Source organism: Aulonocara sp. 'chitande type north' Nkhata Bay, linkage group LG13, assembly GCF_057382095.1.
Source record: "Aulonocara sp. 'chitande type north' Nkhata Bay isolate Kocher_YH1m ecotype deep benthic linkage group LG13, A_spYH_male_GT1.1, whole genome shotgun sequence".
Taxonomy (NCBI): domain Eukaryota; kingdom Metazoa; phylum Chordata; class Actinopteri; order Cichliformes; family Cichlidae; genus Aulonocara; species Aulonocara sp. 'chitande type north' Nkhata Bay.
In genome coordinates, this window is record NC_141356.1 from 30,598,650 (window position 1) to 30,615,087 (window position 16,438).

At 41.9% G+C, this 16,438-nt stretch overlaps 1 protein-coding gene across 1 annotated transcript in view; it reads left to right on the forward strand.

Annotated features, from left to right (window-relative positions):
- The first annotated feature begins 532 nt into the window (after positions 1–532).
- itga9 (integrin, alpha 9) overlaps positions 533–16,438 on the forward strand; it is a 55,017-nt gene continuing 39,111 nt past the window's right edge. The window contains exons 1-14 of the mRNA XM_086259832.1: positions 533–1,139; positions 1,418–1,545; positions 3,652–3,758; positions 5,910–6,033; positions 7,902–7,969; positions 10,885–11,014; positions 11,101–11,186; positions 11,270–11,332; positions 11,665–11,802; positions 12,155–12,260; positions 13,553–13,647; positions 14,019–14,109; positions 14,413–14,458; positions 14,593–14,747. Of these exons, the coding sequence (XP_086115958.1) occupies positions 952–1,139; positions 1,418–1,545; positions 3,652–3,758; positions 5,910–6,033; positions 7,902–7,969; positions 10,885–11,014; positions 11,101–11,186; positions 11,270–11,332; positions 11,665–11,802; positions 12,155–12,260; positions 13,553–13,647; positions 14,019–14,109; positions 14,413–14,458; positions 14,593–14,747 (1,525 nt within the window). The 5' untranslated portion in view covers positions 533–951. The remainder of the gene's footprint in view (positions 1,140–1,417; positions 1,546–3,651; positions 3,759–5,909; positions 6,034–7,901; positions 7,970–10,884; positions 11,015–11,100; positions 11,187–11,269; positions 11,333–11,664; positions 11,803–12,154; positions 12,261–13,552; positions 13,648–14,018; positions 14,110–14,412; positions 14,459–14,592; positions 14,748–16,438) is intronic.

Consider the following 16,438-nt stretch of genomic DNA (forward strand, 5'->3'; position numbering starts at 1 on the left):
GTTTACAGACCCAGCTTGTAACAAACAGCTGGATACAGAGGTCAGTTTATCAGTTTATATGCTGATTGGACATACTATTTGTTAATCAGTATATGTATCTAAAAGCCTGTTGCACAAGTAATGCACTGCAAAACAGCAGTTCCCAGACTAGTATAGATAAAACTGATAAATGAAAGAAATGCAGAAAAGTTAAAATGATTTTTCCAAATGATTCTTCAGTCTTTGCGTTTTCTTTTGCTTTTATTTGACTTTTGAGTTCAGTTTGAGTTTGAATGATTTTAATAAAGAATCCTCAATAAGTAACAGTCAATAAGATGGAAATGAAACCTGTAACTTTTAAAAATGATGAAGCTGTCACTGTTCAACGTGACGGGAAAACGTCAGGGGGCAGCAGTGCGCCCTCATCCCTCGGTTTTGGAGAATCCAAAGCCCCCCAGAGCCCACGGGTGAAATGTGATGCTTTCTAAACCATTCTCGTTTCTCCGTGACCACGTTACCAGCGTCCCTGGACCACAATAAGAAAAAAAAACTCATTCCGGCTGCTCCTTTCACGCTAAAACCTCGACTTTTCTTCTAACGTCAGAACGGTGATTAAACCAAACAGCGATGCTCTTATTTTAAGTAGAACTTCCCTTACTTCCATGAAATCTTTCACTAACTTGACAGCTGACTGTATTTATCTCAGCGACAGCCAGCCTGCGAGCGAGAACCTCCTCAGATTGACACAGAATGGAGAGAAGCTGACGCACCGTTATTTACCGGAACGTTAACTTTTCCGTTGCGACTCTTTCCTCATGCCATCACAGTCTACATGCTCTGCAAGACCCGGAAAATACTTGAAAGATAGCTTATAACAGTTTGCCCACTGAATAGCTCACTACTCCTTATTGGCTTTTTCTGTCCCTCACTTTTATTTTTATTTTTGGGGAAACTACTGCGTTATTACGCACGATGCGCAAAGGGATGGCTCCTCCGCGGAGATACAGGACGGGAGTACGGAATGTTTTTTATGTTTATCTCTCCATTTCAATGGCTTATTCTTACAACATAGACTTAGAACATCCTTTGGTGTTCCGCGGACCAAATTCTAGTTTTTTCGGCTATTCTGTGCTGGAGCATTATCACGACAACACACGCTGGTGAGTCCCATTTTGCATTTTCCGACAGCGATGCAATGGATTTGTGTTTTTGTCGTCAAAGTTTAAATGTCTCTTGAGCCCAACTTGCATCCACACCCAGATACTTAAAAGTACTTGTAACAGCCCGCACTATTTGCATTCCAAATTCACTGCCTGCAATAGGATTTCCCATTTTTAGGTGTCAGTAATGTATTAAAGAGATGTATGTTAAAGTGTTCTGGGGGGGGTTTAAAAAAGCATATCTGTGTCCTTCCTCTCATTTCTTGTCGTGGATGCAGGGTAATAGTCGGGGCACCAAAGGCAAACTCTTCCTACAGTAGCTCTGTGCAGTCTCCCGGAGCTCTATATAAGTGTCGAGTTCACAGCAACCCTGATCGCCGCTGCACAGAGATGGATCTGGGAAGAGGTCAGTCACACAAACCCACAGCATCCATACAAACACCACACAATGCTGAAGCAGGCAATGCATTCGGTCATACACACAGGTTATAACAGATTCGTTTATTTTATTTATTTATTTATTTAAAAAAAAACCACTACCCGGTGCTGTCCTCCTGCTACTACTGATTTATTGCATAAACTCCCCCACGCCTCTGTTTTGTTTAACCAGAATAACGAAGTCGTATATTGCTGCTAACACTGTGCGCTGTTGTACTTTTAGCCCATAACTTACTATATCGAGACATGAAAAAAAGACAAGTGGGTTCTGTGTGCAGAGGTGTATAAATATTTTGATAAATATGATTTATGCCTTTGCTAATATTTTCCAAGCAAGTGAGCCAAAAGCTGGGGCTTCGACCCCCACCCCCCTATCCCCCCTCCTGCTCTGTTCCTGCGGTTAAGAAAGACGGGGTGCATGCATGGCTTCAGTATGAACCCCATTCTTGGTCACTGTGTAACCAAAAGATATCTACATATGACTGAAACACAGTGACACAGAGAAACTCTTCTGTGTTCCCAATTTACTGGATTCATTGTTGAAATGAAGAATGATGCTTACAACTGATATGCAACATAGATATTTATCTTTTTGTAACTTTATTCTCCTGCTGATCTTAATTTGCTTACCCTGGATCCATGATCCTTACGATGTGCTTGTTCAGGATTTCAAACCTCTAATACCAATAAAGCATTCAGATTACTGTTTTTTTTATTTTAAATTTTATTTATTTTTATCATAAACTCATTTGCTTTTATATTAAGCTGCATGTCCTCTTGATTTTTCCATTCAAAGTTTGATTTCCTATTTCTGTGCTGATGGTTCCTGAACCTGCTAACTGCTAACTGCTGACTGACCAAATTGTCAATGAATTTTGTAAACATGTTATAATTAATAAATGAAAGCAAGCAGTACTGGTTGTGATCAGTCTTTAACTTTAAAGCAAAACACCAGCTCTCCTCAATAAACTTGAGGTAAAAGGCTTTCTCAAGTTATTTTACTTTTTTTAACTTGCTTTTTAACTCATTTTCATTCAGTTCTTGCACCTGACTGTGTTTTTGTTTTTTTTACTTGTTGAACCACTTTACACTGAGCTATGAATCACTCAAGCAAAAGGCACGTAACTCAGGAGATGAATCAGTGCTGTGTCTGTACATCGCATGCAGCTTATCAAAGAATCCATTTTAAAGTGTATCTTTTAATAACTTGTTTCAATGTTTCAATAAATGTTGAACCTATTTCTCATTTTCCTCATAAAAATGTAAAAAAAAAAGAAAAAAAGAAGAAGGACGACTTGAGACTTTTGCGTTTTTGAGTAGTGAGGGTCGTTCCGAACACCTTAGAGGACTCGCCAAAGCTCTTCTGTGGATTTAGGCTTTCTCGTCATGACAGCCTAAATCCATGTAATCCCAAGCTGACTTGGGATGTTGAGATTAGAGGCGTGTGGAAGCCATACCATGTGCTGGTAGATGTTGCTGGTGAAGACAGATCTTTGTGACTCTGAGTGCACGTCTGCGGTTGCCATGCTGTAGAATGAATTTGGGACCAATCTGACGCCTCACCAGTGATAGCCAAGGATAAGAATCAAAATAGTGCCTGAAACCTTTGCACATGACTGTTTCTTGGTTAGAAAGCTCGTTCAGAGATCTGGAGCTGCGGCAGTCAATGGATCAGATAGTCACTTCAAAGGAATTTGAACTGCAACAGTTGACAAATTAATCATTTGATTGTTCAAGCACTGCAAATTTGAGGATTTGTTTACCGTCTGTGTTTCCACATCATAATGACCTTGAGTATTGTAACATTACCGGTCGATTAAGAAAATAATGAAAATGGTACACTCAATGCCATTGACTATCTGTAGAGGAATCATCGTTAAATATGCTAGACTTAGACTTTTTTTCCATCTCCAGTTTTTGAAACGGTCAGCTGTGTGATAATCACTTGCAGAATCTGCAGAAAGTGAAGAGTAAATACCGGATCTCTAAAAGCTGACACTTGACAAGTCGCCCACTCCAAAAGGTCCTCCCTCCTGTGACTCAATGTCTGCAAACTGCTCCCATTGTCTTTCAGGAAACAGGCAGAGAGAGTCGTGTGGGAAGACTTGCCAAGGAGACAGAGATGATGAGTGGATGGGGGTCAGCCTGGCCCGCCAGGACAGCGCCAACGGCAAAATCCTGGTGAGCAGAGGGACAGAACACAACAGTCGTTTCTGCAAATTGCTTAATTCAAGCCATGTTTTAAAAACAGCCCCGATTATGCCAGCATCATTGTAACAAATGTGTCACCATTAACCACACTGTTACACCACAGCAGCTCTCACCACTGCGGTCTTTCTTAAGAGAAGACAACTTCTTCTTTCTGTGTGCTTGTTACATTCTTACTAACTTTTAGTGCCATAAATTAAAAAAAAACAAAACGAAGAATTTAAATAATGAATCGGAATGATTTTCTATTCAAAAGTGGAGTAACATCACCTGGACTGTGTGGTTACATAATTCTGTGAAACATTCACCTCGTGTGTGGAGCTGGAAGAGTCACTGGAACAGGTTTTTTTTTTTAAATAAAAAAAGCAGACTGTTAGTTAAAACAAAAGAAAGGAGAACCTGGTTTAGAGGATTCAAATGGTGCTAATCCCAGGGGCGCTTTGCTAAGTGTTTGCACAAAGATCATAGGGCAGCTGGCAAAGTTTGTTTAGGCTTCAGCCCCTCTGCGGCGGTCCCATCCAAGAGCGGCTTTTCATTAAATATTAACCCCCCGCCTCCTGCGGTGGGCAGCGCGGAAACTAGTGGCAATGCAGGAGAGTTTGAAGGCGTCAGGTGGGTGGGCAGCTCTCTCATGTTTGAATACCTGTTGCTCAAAGACATCCCGATAACTTTTCATCCATCCAAACCTCTCCGGTCCATTTCTTTAATACCTCACTGGAATGTACTGGCACAATTTTCAAACCAATACCTTTGGCTTTACCCATCAGTGAAAATGTGAAGACTTCTTGGAGCTGTCAGCGTTGGGAATTTGAGCTTAGCGTTGTATAACAACACACCGAGTAGCTGCACACTCTCTGGCCATTAGGTCGAGGCTTATGATAAAATAAAGGTGGTGGCTTTCCAGAGCCACGTGTTGATGGGCCTCTTTTTTTTCCTTTTTTTCTTCTTTTTAAAAATCTCATCTGAATGAACTCATGAAGGGAAACGGCTGTTTGGCAGATGTGTACAGTGGTGATTTCATCTGCGCTTTCAGTGGAGGCCTTTTTGTTTGTGACCAGCGAGGTCTTTTAAAACTGAACAGGAACATGACAACAGCACAGATTCCATACTCCAACCATGAAATTCTCAGTTGCTGCGGAGCGTGTCAGCTGCCTTTTTGCTATGTTTATATCAGCTGATGGATCTTAAAAAAGAAAAAAAAAATCTGCTTCTACTCAAGAGGGAGAGTTTATACTGATATTGTTACTTCTGTTGGCCAAGTTTTCCTTCGAAACACAAGGGTTTTTCAACGTAGCATCTTGCTTCCAGACAGTCATCTGATGCGTTTTGTATGCCCACAATCTGCCAAGCTCTTGTTTTCACTGAGACTGGCTATGTGTGTGTGTTTTTGGAGTTAGGGAGGGTGGGTTCTTTTGGGGAGGGAAATGAAGTGGACTCTGTGTGCACAGAGGCATCCAAAGCTGTCCCCAGAGCCACAGGGGCTCCACCACCATTCCCCCCAGGGTCCTAAATTATTACCACATTTACACATTTATGTGGCCTCTTTTGTGCAAAATTTGTAAAATCTGCTCTGTATTCCTTTTGCTTACCAAACACTTGGCTGTTATATTTTTGAAAAACACAGTGGAAAGTATTGTTTGGAGAATTACCCCCTGTACCGTTCATGCACTCCACTTTTCCACAGCAGTTTAATGCAGGAGAAGTTTGCTTCTTTGTCTTTTGATCCACTTTATTTTTTCGCTGCGTGTGCTTTTCTGAACTTTTGGCCTCCCTGTCTCTCTCACTCGCAAAAACCCGGAGGAGCCGTCCTGAAATTAAAACTTTTAAAACGAACAGTCATTGATGTGAACATTTTCTCGCTTGAGCGTTCAAATGCTGCATGGGAAAGACAGATCTCGAGATATTCACACCACAGACCATGGCTGTTATGGTCAGGGTTATGGATGGGCTTTAATTCCCCCTCTCATTGACGATCATTTGACAGCCACAGAGACGCGCTGACTCCAGGCCAGCGAGAAAAAGGGGGCTTCAGTCGTCACTGCTGATCAACGCCTGCCTGGAGTTTGAGCTGTTTGTGTTTACGGAAATGCGTATGTGTTGTTCACTAATGCTTTTCTCTCACAGGCTTGTGCTCACCGCTGGAAAAACGTCTTCTACGAGTCAGAGCATATCCTTCCGCATGGATACTGCTCCATCATTCCCCCAACGCTCCAGCGTGGGACAAAACCACTTATCCCCTGTTATGAAGGTATAGTACAAGCAAAATCACAGCACTCATGTTGTTGGGGCTTTTCTTTATTTTAAATCATTCTGAATTGGGGCGAGAGAGCTTGTCACTGAATTCCAGAAGCTTAATCAACTAAATCCATCTGAAATCAAAGCGTAGACTTTGGTTATGACCTTAGCTTGTTCCATCATTTTTTTGTGTCTGGAAAGTACCAGAAAAACAACCCTGAAAGCCACTCAGAAAGTCCAGACCTTTGCCAATCTGCTGCCAAAATTGCATAAGTGTCTTGATATTTTTGCAACACAGTCTGGATCTGCACCAGCAATCAACCCATTTCTCCTCAGCTAATGCTTCATTCCAAGTTTCATGAAAATCAGATTGGTAGCTTTTCATAACCCTGCTGAAAAAATGACTAACCAACCAATGGCGGAGGCACATGACCTTCTTGGTTGAGTTTATAAAATGTAGGTTTAATAATGAAGTCCAAGTATGGTTTTAGACTGCTCTTTACTTTTACTCTTGGCTCTTTATGATGACAAAAAGAGGAGGGAGGAATCCTATATCAGGGGCTTGTGAGGGGCAGCCAATCAAAGGAAAGGTGGCTCACAGGGAAAGAGAAGGGAGCTTGTTTCAAAGAGAGGCTGCACAGAGGCTTACTATAAGTTAAATATGGAATATTCTGAGCTGTCAATCATGCAAAGGTACGCTTATACACTTATAGTTAAAATGAAAATCAAGGTCTATATAAAAAACTGGTGAGGTCTGACCCATAGAGTGCCAGGGGACACTGAGACGGCAGAACTCAGTGGTGCCACAGCTAGTGAGATACTCTCTAGTTTTTATTTCAGATCCCTTTAATAATTTAACATCCCTTTAGATAATCCACACAGATTGTGGGACTCTGTAAGAGGCCCAGGCTCCCAGGTTTGGAATAACCGGTTTGTTTTGTTCATCCTTTCCCTTTTACATATTTTCACGGCACATTATTTCTGTAGCCAGGAACGTCACTGTAAAAGCCCCACGTCTGCCTCTGATTTCTGATTGGTGTCCTGGCACCGGGGAACGGTAGTGGGCGAGCCCTAAAGTGTGATTTCTCTCCCTCAAGTTCAACTTTGGCAAGAGCCAGCTGCGGCTACGAAAGGACACCCAGTTTGCGAAGCCAAATATACGAGCATTTGACCTGTGGAAGTGCAGAGTTTGTCTTCCGTTTTGCACCACTTAGCCAAAGAAAATTATTTTCACAAAGGTATAGTGCTGGCAAATTTATTGAAGTGGTCTTACGATGCAGATTTTGGCTTAACTTCGCCGAAATCAGGTGCTTTTAAGCAAAGATTTGCTCAAGTTAGAGAAATTCAATTTTGTTATGATTGCAGTAAATCAAATCCATTTGTCCTGCAGGTTGTTTTAGTGCGGGCGCCCGCTACAACACTAAAAATGAAGTTCCATTTGAAAAATAATGTGCTGTAAAGCATTTAATGGCCACTCTTGTAAATGTGTTCTTCACATGTTTTGTTATGTGACTCAGAGCTACTTATGAAAGCCTGGTTTACACCTTAATCATGCTCCCAGGTCAGGAAATCACTTCCTTTGGTGACTCATGTTGCCAGCAGTTGCAGGGAGAGAGGCCAGACACACTTTGCATGGGACCATATTTACAGTGCATTTTGTGCCGATCCAAGCTCAATATTTTCGTAACCTGAGAGCGCATGTGAGAGGTCGTTTCATTGAATGTGGTGTTGCACCCCTTCTTTCAGTCTGCTTTCTGCCCCCAGACTCTTCTTGGATGGGACCGGGACTTTGACTAGCTCCATATGGAATGCAGGAAAAACTCCAGTAAACGCTGGCTCAGGCACACAGTGAAATAATTTGTGGTTTGTTTTCTCTTACAGACTATAAGCAGAAGTATGGGGAAGAGCATGGCTCGTGCCAAGCTGGGATAGCGGGAGTTTTTACGGAGGTCAGTAACAGTGCTTGTTCATCTTTGTGAAGTCCCCCGGTTTCTGTCAGGTTGACACAGAGATAGTGTTTCTTCTCATTGTTTGGTAAATTTCTATAGTTCATCGCATCACCACATGTTTAAAAGGCTATTTGAATGATCTTTTTCCCTTCGCTCGCCTCTTTGTCACTTTGATGCCTTGTTTTGTATTGACACGGGATGTCATCCATGATCGCGTATAGCCTTCTCAGCAGTAGCATCACATCCTCCTTTATAGAAGACTTTGGTGTGGTCCAAATTCTACACTCAGATAAATATATTTGTATCAAAACCACCAGTGCTCTGCTGACAATTGTAAGCTAATGTTTTCAGAGATAGCAGATAGGTAGGGAAGGATGTGGCGGCCTCACCTGACCTCTGGTGTGGTTCCACGAGATAAAACGTTAAAGAAAATATGAGTTTCCTTTTCTCCGTGGCTTTGATGCTCTTGTCTTGCCTTGCTTTGTATCGACACGATACCATTCATGATCGTGTATTACCTTTGTGTATCTTACAAATACCTATTGTTCTCCCAAACATATCTTTTCTATTCTACCTGAGCTCTCAAAGTGCTTAGTTTCCTACAAATTTATTACCTCTTTCACCCAGTCACACTCACATTCATACAAGCGTTCTTTTCTATACCTTTGTCACATTTGCACACACGCTCCAATTCATCAGAAACAACTTGGGGTTAAGTATTTTGCCCAAGGATACTTCAAGATGCAGACTGGTATAGCTGGGGAATCAATCCACCGGTCTTCCAACTGGTGGATGCTGCACTTTCACACAGCTGCCCCATTGAACTGAGTCAGTGAAGCGCCTGAGTGGAGTTGGTGAGAGGAAGTGCAAATAGATTAACTCTTACATGCATCTTAGCAGAACTGTAGTGTGACAGGGGAAAAGATGCATTTGAGGGATTCATTAAAAATTGAAAAATGTATTTTGTAACCAGTTTAGGACTCTCGTTTTCAATGCATGTGCAGGATAAGTCTTTCCTGTGAGCCATGTGTTCCTCAAAGGTTCTTTTCATGTCTCAGATTACAGTTAAGCTTAATTTGGAACATACAGTAATGTACAGTAGACCATAAATGACTTAAAATGTGTCCTCAGAGCACAGCTGTGGCCCTAGGCTAACAAACATTTTCACTGGCAAGAAATTCATTTCATATCATTTTTGCACTTCTCCTTTATTTTAGCTATGCAAAATATTATTTTAGCATCTGCGTAGCCTGTTACTATTATTAAACTCCAGTCGTTTTCAGGTTTGCCAGTGTGAGGATTTTCCCATTTACTCCTGTTAGGAAAGGCAAAATAAATTACCTAGAGACCTTTGGATTATGGAAAAAATGTGATGGACATTTTCCACTATTTGCTGCCATCTAACAGGCTTAAATGAATAAATAAACATGAACTCTAAATTTGCGCACTAGCTTTTATATATACACACGAATGACTCAAACACAGTCAAACCACATGCAGAACACATGGCTTTGTTTTTTTTTTTTAAGTTTGTTCTTTCATTTATACTGCACATTAGGGGTCCTGTAATATTTTGGATAACTATGAAAAGTGAAATGTTTATATTACTACATGATAAATATGTGAGTTTTGGCAATTTAAAACTTTAGAAAGACACAGAAGGCGGCCTAGAATGTACCTGATTATCGATTTTAAATTGAATTCATTTGCGCACACACACACACACACACACACACACACACACACACACACACACACACACACACGCAAATACACAATAACAAGCAATATCCGTATTGTCAGTTCTCAAAAACATCACATGCTTCAGATTCTTAGATGTGTGTTCCAGAGCCACATTGCAGAGCCTCAGATTCACAGATGGTTTCGGGGATCTTTCCGTTGTTCAAGTAAACCCCAATGTAAAATCGCCATAGATAAACTTCAAAGACCCCTACAGGTGGCGAGCCTTCAGTGGAACTAAAGATTTTAGTGTATGTGACATGCTTTTGTCCAACTCATGGGCATGGAGAGGAGGATGCGATTAACTGCTTCTGTTTGCGCACTTTGTATTTAAGAGTTATTGCAACAAGAGTGACTCCTTGGTTAAATAATTTGGATAAAAGGCAGCTATCTGCACCTCACGGGAGAGCTGGGTAATAATACCATGCTGAATGATACCACGTTAAATAATTTGGATAAAAAGCAGCTATCTGCTGCTCATAGGAGAGCTCTAAGTGACACCATGTTGGTTTCCACAATGAACCTAGTGTTTCCAAACCAAAGAGACTTCATCATCAAACCCTTTTTTTTTCACGAATGACCGACCTGAGTGTGGATCTGTTAAAGTGTTTGAACCCCCTACAAAGAATGTGAAGAATTTAAAGAAACGGTGTCCAACCGTTAAACCTTTATCCTTGTTTGAACCTTGGTCGGTACGCCTTGTGGTGCCCAGATGTTTGACAGCGCAGCACAGAGTGCATACCGCTGAGTAAGGTCCTGACTGTGTTTTTAATGTTGTTTGCACAAAAGGAGCGCGCTCGGTGCTAACTTCACATCCTCCTTTACAACCGACTCAGGCGTAGTCCAAACAGAGCATTTTTATTGCTGTTCCGTTGTCAGCTTAAATATCCGTGAACCGTTACAAGAAAAATCTTTGAGCAACTTCATTTCACAGCTTTTAGATTTCCTTCAAGGGAGGAAAGTCTCCATCGCAGCAAGGAAAGCTGATACTGCTGCATGTGTGTTTAAGGACAGATAGTGAAAACCATTCTGTGGCTGTTGGTTAACCAGATGTTCACCCGACAGCGTTTTCCTTTTTTTTCCTCCCCCTCTCTGCAGCAGGCTATTGCAGTGCACACAGGGGGTGAATCCCTGCCACTTTTATCTGCATGAATATGCGGCTGTCTCATTTTCAGGAGCTGGTGGTAATGGGGGCACCGGGGTCATACTACTGGACTGGGACGGTCAAGGTGTACAACCTGACTTCTGACTCCTTCTATAGCCTGAACAAAGACAACATTGACTCCCACAGATACAGCTACCTTGGTGAGAGCAGGTTAATGAGAATATAATGTTAAATGACATACATCAGGACAGAGGCGGCTGCAACAAATTATTGTCTCTGTCTCCAGGCTATGCTGTGACTGCTGGACACTTCTCCTCTCCTAATGTAATAGACATCGCTGCAGGGGCTCCTCAGCACAGCAGCAGCGGAAAAGTAGTGCTTTCATCTTCATTTTCAGCCATTCGAAGTCCTTTTGTGTCGGTTGCTGAAGTGATTCTGTTTTTTTGTTTTTTCAGGTTTATATTTTTAAAATTGATGGTGCATCTTTGGTGAAGAGTTTTCAAGCCTCAGGGAAAATGGTATGAGCATGAATGTGTGGTCCCAGTGTGCCTGAGGAATCATTGACTCTTCCAGACACACTGCTCTAACTGTTTTGTTGCCAGAAATACACTGTTTGAAAAAGAAAGGAGCACGCTTGCCACAAACTACAGCCGGGGGGGGGGGGCTAATGTTTTTCATTCAGAGTAACTAAAAGAAATTCGAGGCAGCTTGAAGCTGTGTTGTTATTCCTTTAATATTGGTCCATAAAAGCAGAAATAATCCTGTTTAGATGTGAGCTGTGTGTGAAATGAATGAACCGTTCGTGTTTCTGTGATCTGACCCATTGCTTTGTGGCTCACCTTGGTTCCAGATGGGCTCTTACTTTGGCTCCTCATTGTGTGCAGTTGATCTGAACCAGGACGGCCTGTCGGACCTGCTGGTGGGGGCACCAATGCACAGCCAGCTCAGGGATGAGGGCCAGGTGTCTGTGTACCTCAGCAGAGGGAACGTGAGTGGAAACTGGAGTCAGCAGGAACATGAGAGCATAGCTTGCAGACTTGTTTTATTATATTTCCATTATTATTTCCTGACTGTGGTTATCATATAATAAACAGTGGAGTGGAGTGGGGTGAGATTCAGCAGTGGTGTTATTTAACCGCTCCTGTTTGTACACTGTATGTGTAAGCGTTATTGCAACAAGAGCGACTTCTTGGTTAAGTCATTTGGGTGAAAGGCTGCTATCTGCAGTGGTGGCCAATTAATTTAATCAAATAAAAGCTGCAATTGTGTAACTGCAGCTTTCTTTTTTTCCTCTGCTGGATCTGGATATAAATTATTCTCTTGCCTGATTTTGTTTTTAGGGGGTCATGGAAGAGGATGGCGTGTTGACTGGCGATAGCGCTTTCAATGCACACTTCGGAGAATGCATTGCCGCAATCGGAGACATAGATGACGACGGCTATCAAGGTCGGTGCAAAGCAATGTTTTTAAAGCTTTCTGCTTTGCAAATGAAAGATTTAATTATATGAAGCTTTTAGGTGAGCCTCAACGGCATGTGAAGCTGTAAACGAAAGAGAAACTTCACATCTGGGGTTTGTTTTGTTTTGTTTTTATAAAAATCTTTCATAGTCTTTTTAATGCTTAAACAATAGCTCAGAGGCTCAACCAAAGAAGACATATCTGACCTCTCATCTGTCACTGCTGACAGATCAGAGCAAAGCTGTGGCCTTACAAAATTCTCCAGTGGACCATTAATCTGCAGTTTGAAGAATGACAAACACATAGTGGCAGCGGTGCAGTTACACTGACATTGCCCTGATGTCATGAAACAAAGCCTTTTCTCCTGTCATGTAAAGGATAATGAAGTCACACTGTTTATACTCTTCCCTTCAGCTCACAAGCGAGCGATGGTCGCCCAGTAAGTGTGACGAAACCCCTCATTTCCACACACATTTTTTTTATTAATATGCTGTGGCAAGTAGAGAGTACTGCCCTCTCTTACCCTTTTGGGTACGGAGTCCCAAACCGAATCACCCACACGCACGCAGACATACATTTATTCTGTCTGCTCTTCCCTCGCTTGGCTCCGCTCTGAAGGGCTCCACTTGGCTTCTATCTCCAACTCCAAGCTGGAAGCTTCTGCCTGCCTGGTTTCATCTCCGTGTGAGATATGCCCAGAGGCTTGCAGCCTGGCACAGCATGTGTGAGTCTGCCGAGAAAGATGGCAGCTGGGAAGCATAACTCATCTTGTAACTCGTCACTCACTCGCCACAGACACACTCGCTGCCTGGCGGGCGATTATTTACAACCTAACTGCTGCCATTTAATTAGCAAGAACTACTGTAGACTCACACTGACGACTTCAAGACTTGAATTCAATCTCTGTAATGCTTCCTTAAAAATTCTTTTACCATTTCTACATCGCTGTGCTGCACCACATGGCGTAGAGGTGTTTTGGTTTGTAAAAGCAAGTTTATATCTGATTTTCTGCTGAAAAGGGCTAATGGGAGGGTGTTTCAGTGCTTGCCAGCACTTTATAGCCTTGTTTCCACTTTCTCAGAGGTCGCACAAGTTTTATGGCCACTAACAACACTTAATTGTCTATCATGAGTCTTACAGTTAAAGCTTGTTTCCCAGGCACTGGCTAGCAGAAAGTAAACAGATGATTAATGAAAGCTTTTGTGCACTCATTCAGTTATTTATGTCTTCATTCATTTATTTTCACAGAAACACTTCTTGTGCATTCTTTGTCTCCTCAGATGTAGCCATAGGAGCGCCCAAAGAGGATGAGTATGGAGGAGCGGTTTATATCTACCATGGGGACGCCACAGGAATAACCAAAAAATACTCAATGGTAAGGACTCGCAAATATAATTTGCTCTGATGTGAAGCAGCATCGTTGTGTGACCTGCTTTCTCCTCATCTCCAGATTAATTAGCTTCTTTACAGCCTGATCAATGCATGGTAATGAAAACACATACTGAATGTGTGCATGTGTGCAATATGTGTAGGTTTCACAATACTTTTAGACCCAGAAATAAGACACAGTCGTTTCCTCATGGGCTTGACGGTGGCGTATTTACCCAACCCTCATGAATCACAGCTATAGACCTGTTAGGAAAGGTTCATTTAAGTATAACAAAAACAAAAACAAAAAACAGAAGTGCTCATTTTTTCCTTGTTGGCTCACGTGTGTTATTTAAAGGCTGGTATCATGTGTTACAGAAACTGTCTGGGCGCAGCGTAAACCCTGGTCTGCAGATGTTTGGCCAGTCCATCTCTGGCAATGTGGACATGGATGGTAATGGATACACAGGTATGGTCATAACAGAGCTTTCCAGCAACACGAGAACATCAAAGCAAAATGAGAAACATAAAGTGAAAAAGGATGACATTTTTAAATATTTATCGTGGCTTTATCCTGTCATTGTCACGCAGTAACAGTTTCAGACTTGTGACTGAGGCATCTTGTTTACTGCATTCCACAGCTGACATGCAGACTGAGACAGCGTGACAATTAAAGAGCTCTGTGCATTGTTGTGGATTTGCAGGTGTCAAAAGCGCTGTCAGCATATGTTGCATTAATGCCATATCTTCTTTATGTTTTATTGCCTTGCAGATGTTACTATCGGAGCTTTCATGGCGGATAGCGTGGTGCTCCTGAGGTGAGTAATGGGATAATTCTCTCTGACATGGCAATATCTGTGAGAAGCAGAGTGCCACTTTATCCTACTTCAGAGTCATTTTAATGGTCAGTCTATCCCACACTGTGTTCCTGTGCTGGAATCTGTGGTCGTAGGTCGCGGCCTGTGATTACAGTGGATGTCTCCATCTTCTTGCCTGTCTCTATCAACATAACTGTGCCACAGTGCCACGAGGGCCAGCAGAACTTGAACTGCTTCAATGTCACAGTCTGCATGCGTTTCAGAGGAAGACAGCTACCTGGACAAATAGGTAATGATGTGATGAAGCATGCACAGCTGCCGCTCCTTTCCATAGATGATTTAACCTGGACAGTAAGGTAGATAAGGAAAGAGATCCATCAAAGACATCCATGTGAAGGTTAATAGTCTCCTCACGTCTGTACACAAAGAATGAGAGGTGCTTAGCTTAGCCTAAAGAATGTGAGCACTACTGTAGTCAGTGTAAAAAACAAAAAAGTCTGCAAAGCCAAATGTCATAAAAATATAAAATTGTGGTTTTAAGGGAGTTATGTGCCAAAGCAATATCAGTATTTTGTTGTTGCTTAGTGACGACCGTTTCACATCCCTGCAGATATGTTCTTATCACTGCGAAAGTGAAATTCACATTCGTCAATGCAAATATGGAACGCTGATTAAAATGACGATGCTGATCACCACACAGCAAGAGATCTTTCTGTATTTTGGTCACATCGATTTTGCCCCAGCTTCACCTGTTTAGGCTTTTTTATTTCCATCCAGAGATCACAATTTTGTGTTATTATCTCAACATTTTGAGTTAGGTATCTCATAATTTCAGTCAGTAAGTTGAAATTTCGAGTTATCGTCTCCAAACTTTGAGTTATTATCTCAAATTTTAAAGTTTTGTATCTCAAAATGTTGATTTGCTCAGGAGTTTAAGTCAGTAAGTCAAAACTTTTAGATACCTAACCTGAAATCTTGAGATAAATTGAAATGTTAACATAATAATTTGAAATGTTATGATTGTAACTCAAAACTTTCAGATACCTAACTAGAGATTTTGATATACAAACTCAAAGTTTTGGGATAATAACCTGACATTTAGACTTATGAATGGCAAAGAAAAACGTTCAGCAGCAAAAACAAGCTTTCAAATTTTCCAGGAGAGCAAATCTGGAGAACATTAACTTTGTTGGAGGCAAGTATTTACTTAGAAGCACAGACTTTGTATGGTATGGTACAAGTATGTTCCTGGTTACCTCTGCCAGCCTCATTCCCGGCTGGCAGACGTTCTGGGTTATCAATTGAATCCAACTGAATGCCGTTCACGACAGTAACACACGCTTCAAGCAGAAGCTCCAGCCCTCCATTCCAGACCTAACCATAACCTTAACCCTATCACGTAAAGTTTTCCAAAGCAATTCATGATCAGAGCGTAAAAGATATTTACATGTATAGATTCACTCCATCCAGCTCTCATGCCTCCGAACACGCAACATACCTACGATTTGTCACATGCTATTCATCCCACATGTTAGATGAGAACGTGTTGGCCAGTAGCATCACATGACGCACAACCACATTACAACTTTGTCAGTTGATCTCTGCAGAGAGGGGATAACATCACACAAATTTCCAAACCACACCTACTCCTAAGACAGGAAGTGTTTACCACTTTATACCACACATTACATACCATCATGTAATGTCTTATCTTTTTGAGTTAGAGCATCACATCCATTGGCCGAGGCTGAGTGTCACTATGGCTTATGACTTACCCTTCAACATTTGCTAACTGGCTGTTGGGTGGGGTGACTGTTGACGGCTGAGGTGCAGTCCTGTTCCAGTGTTTGGGTGTAGTCATTTACAGCCCCCCCCCCCGGGGAACAGGAAGCCTGCCGTTACATAATGAATATGTCCTGGCTCGCAGGAATAAAGCCTCTCTGTTTATTCGTCTGGCGAAACACCATGGAAAGTGCAGCA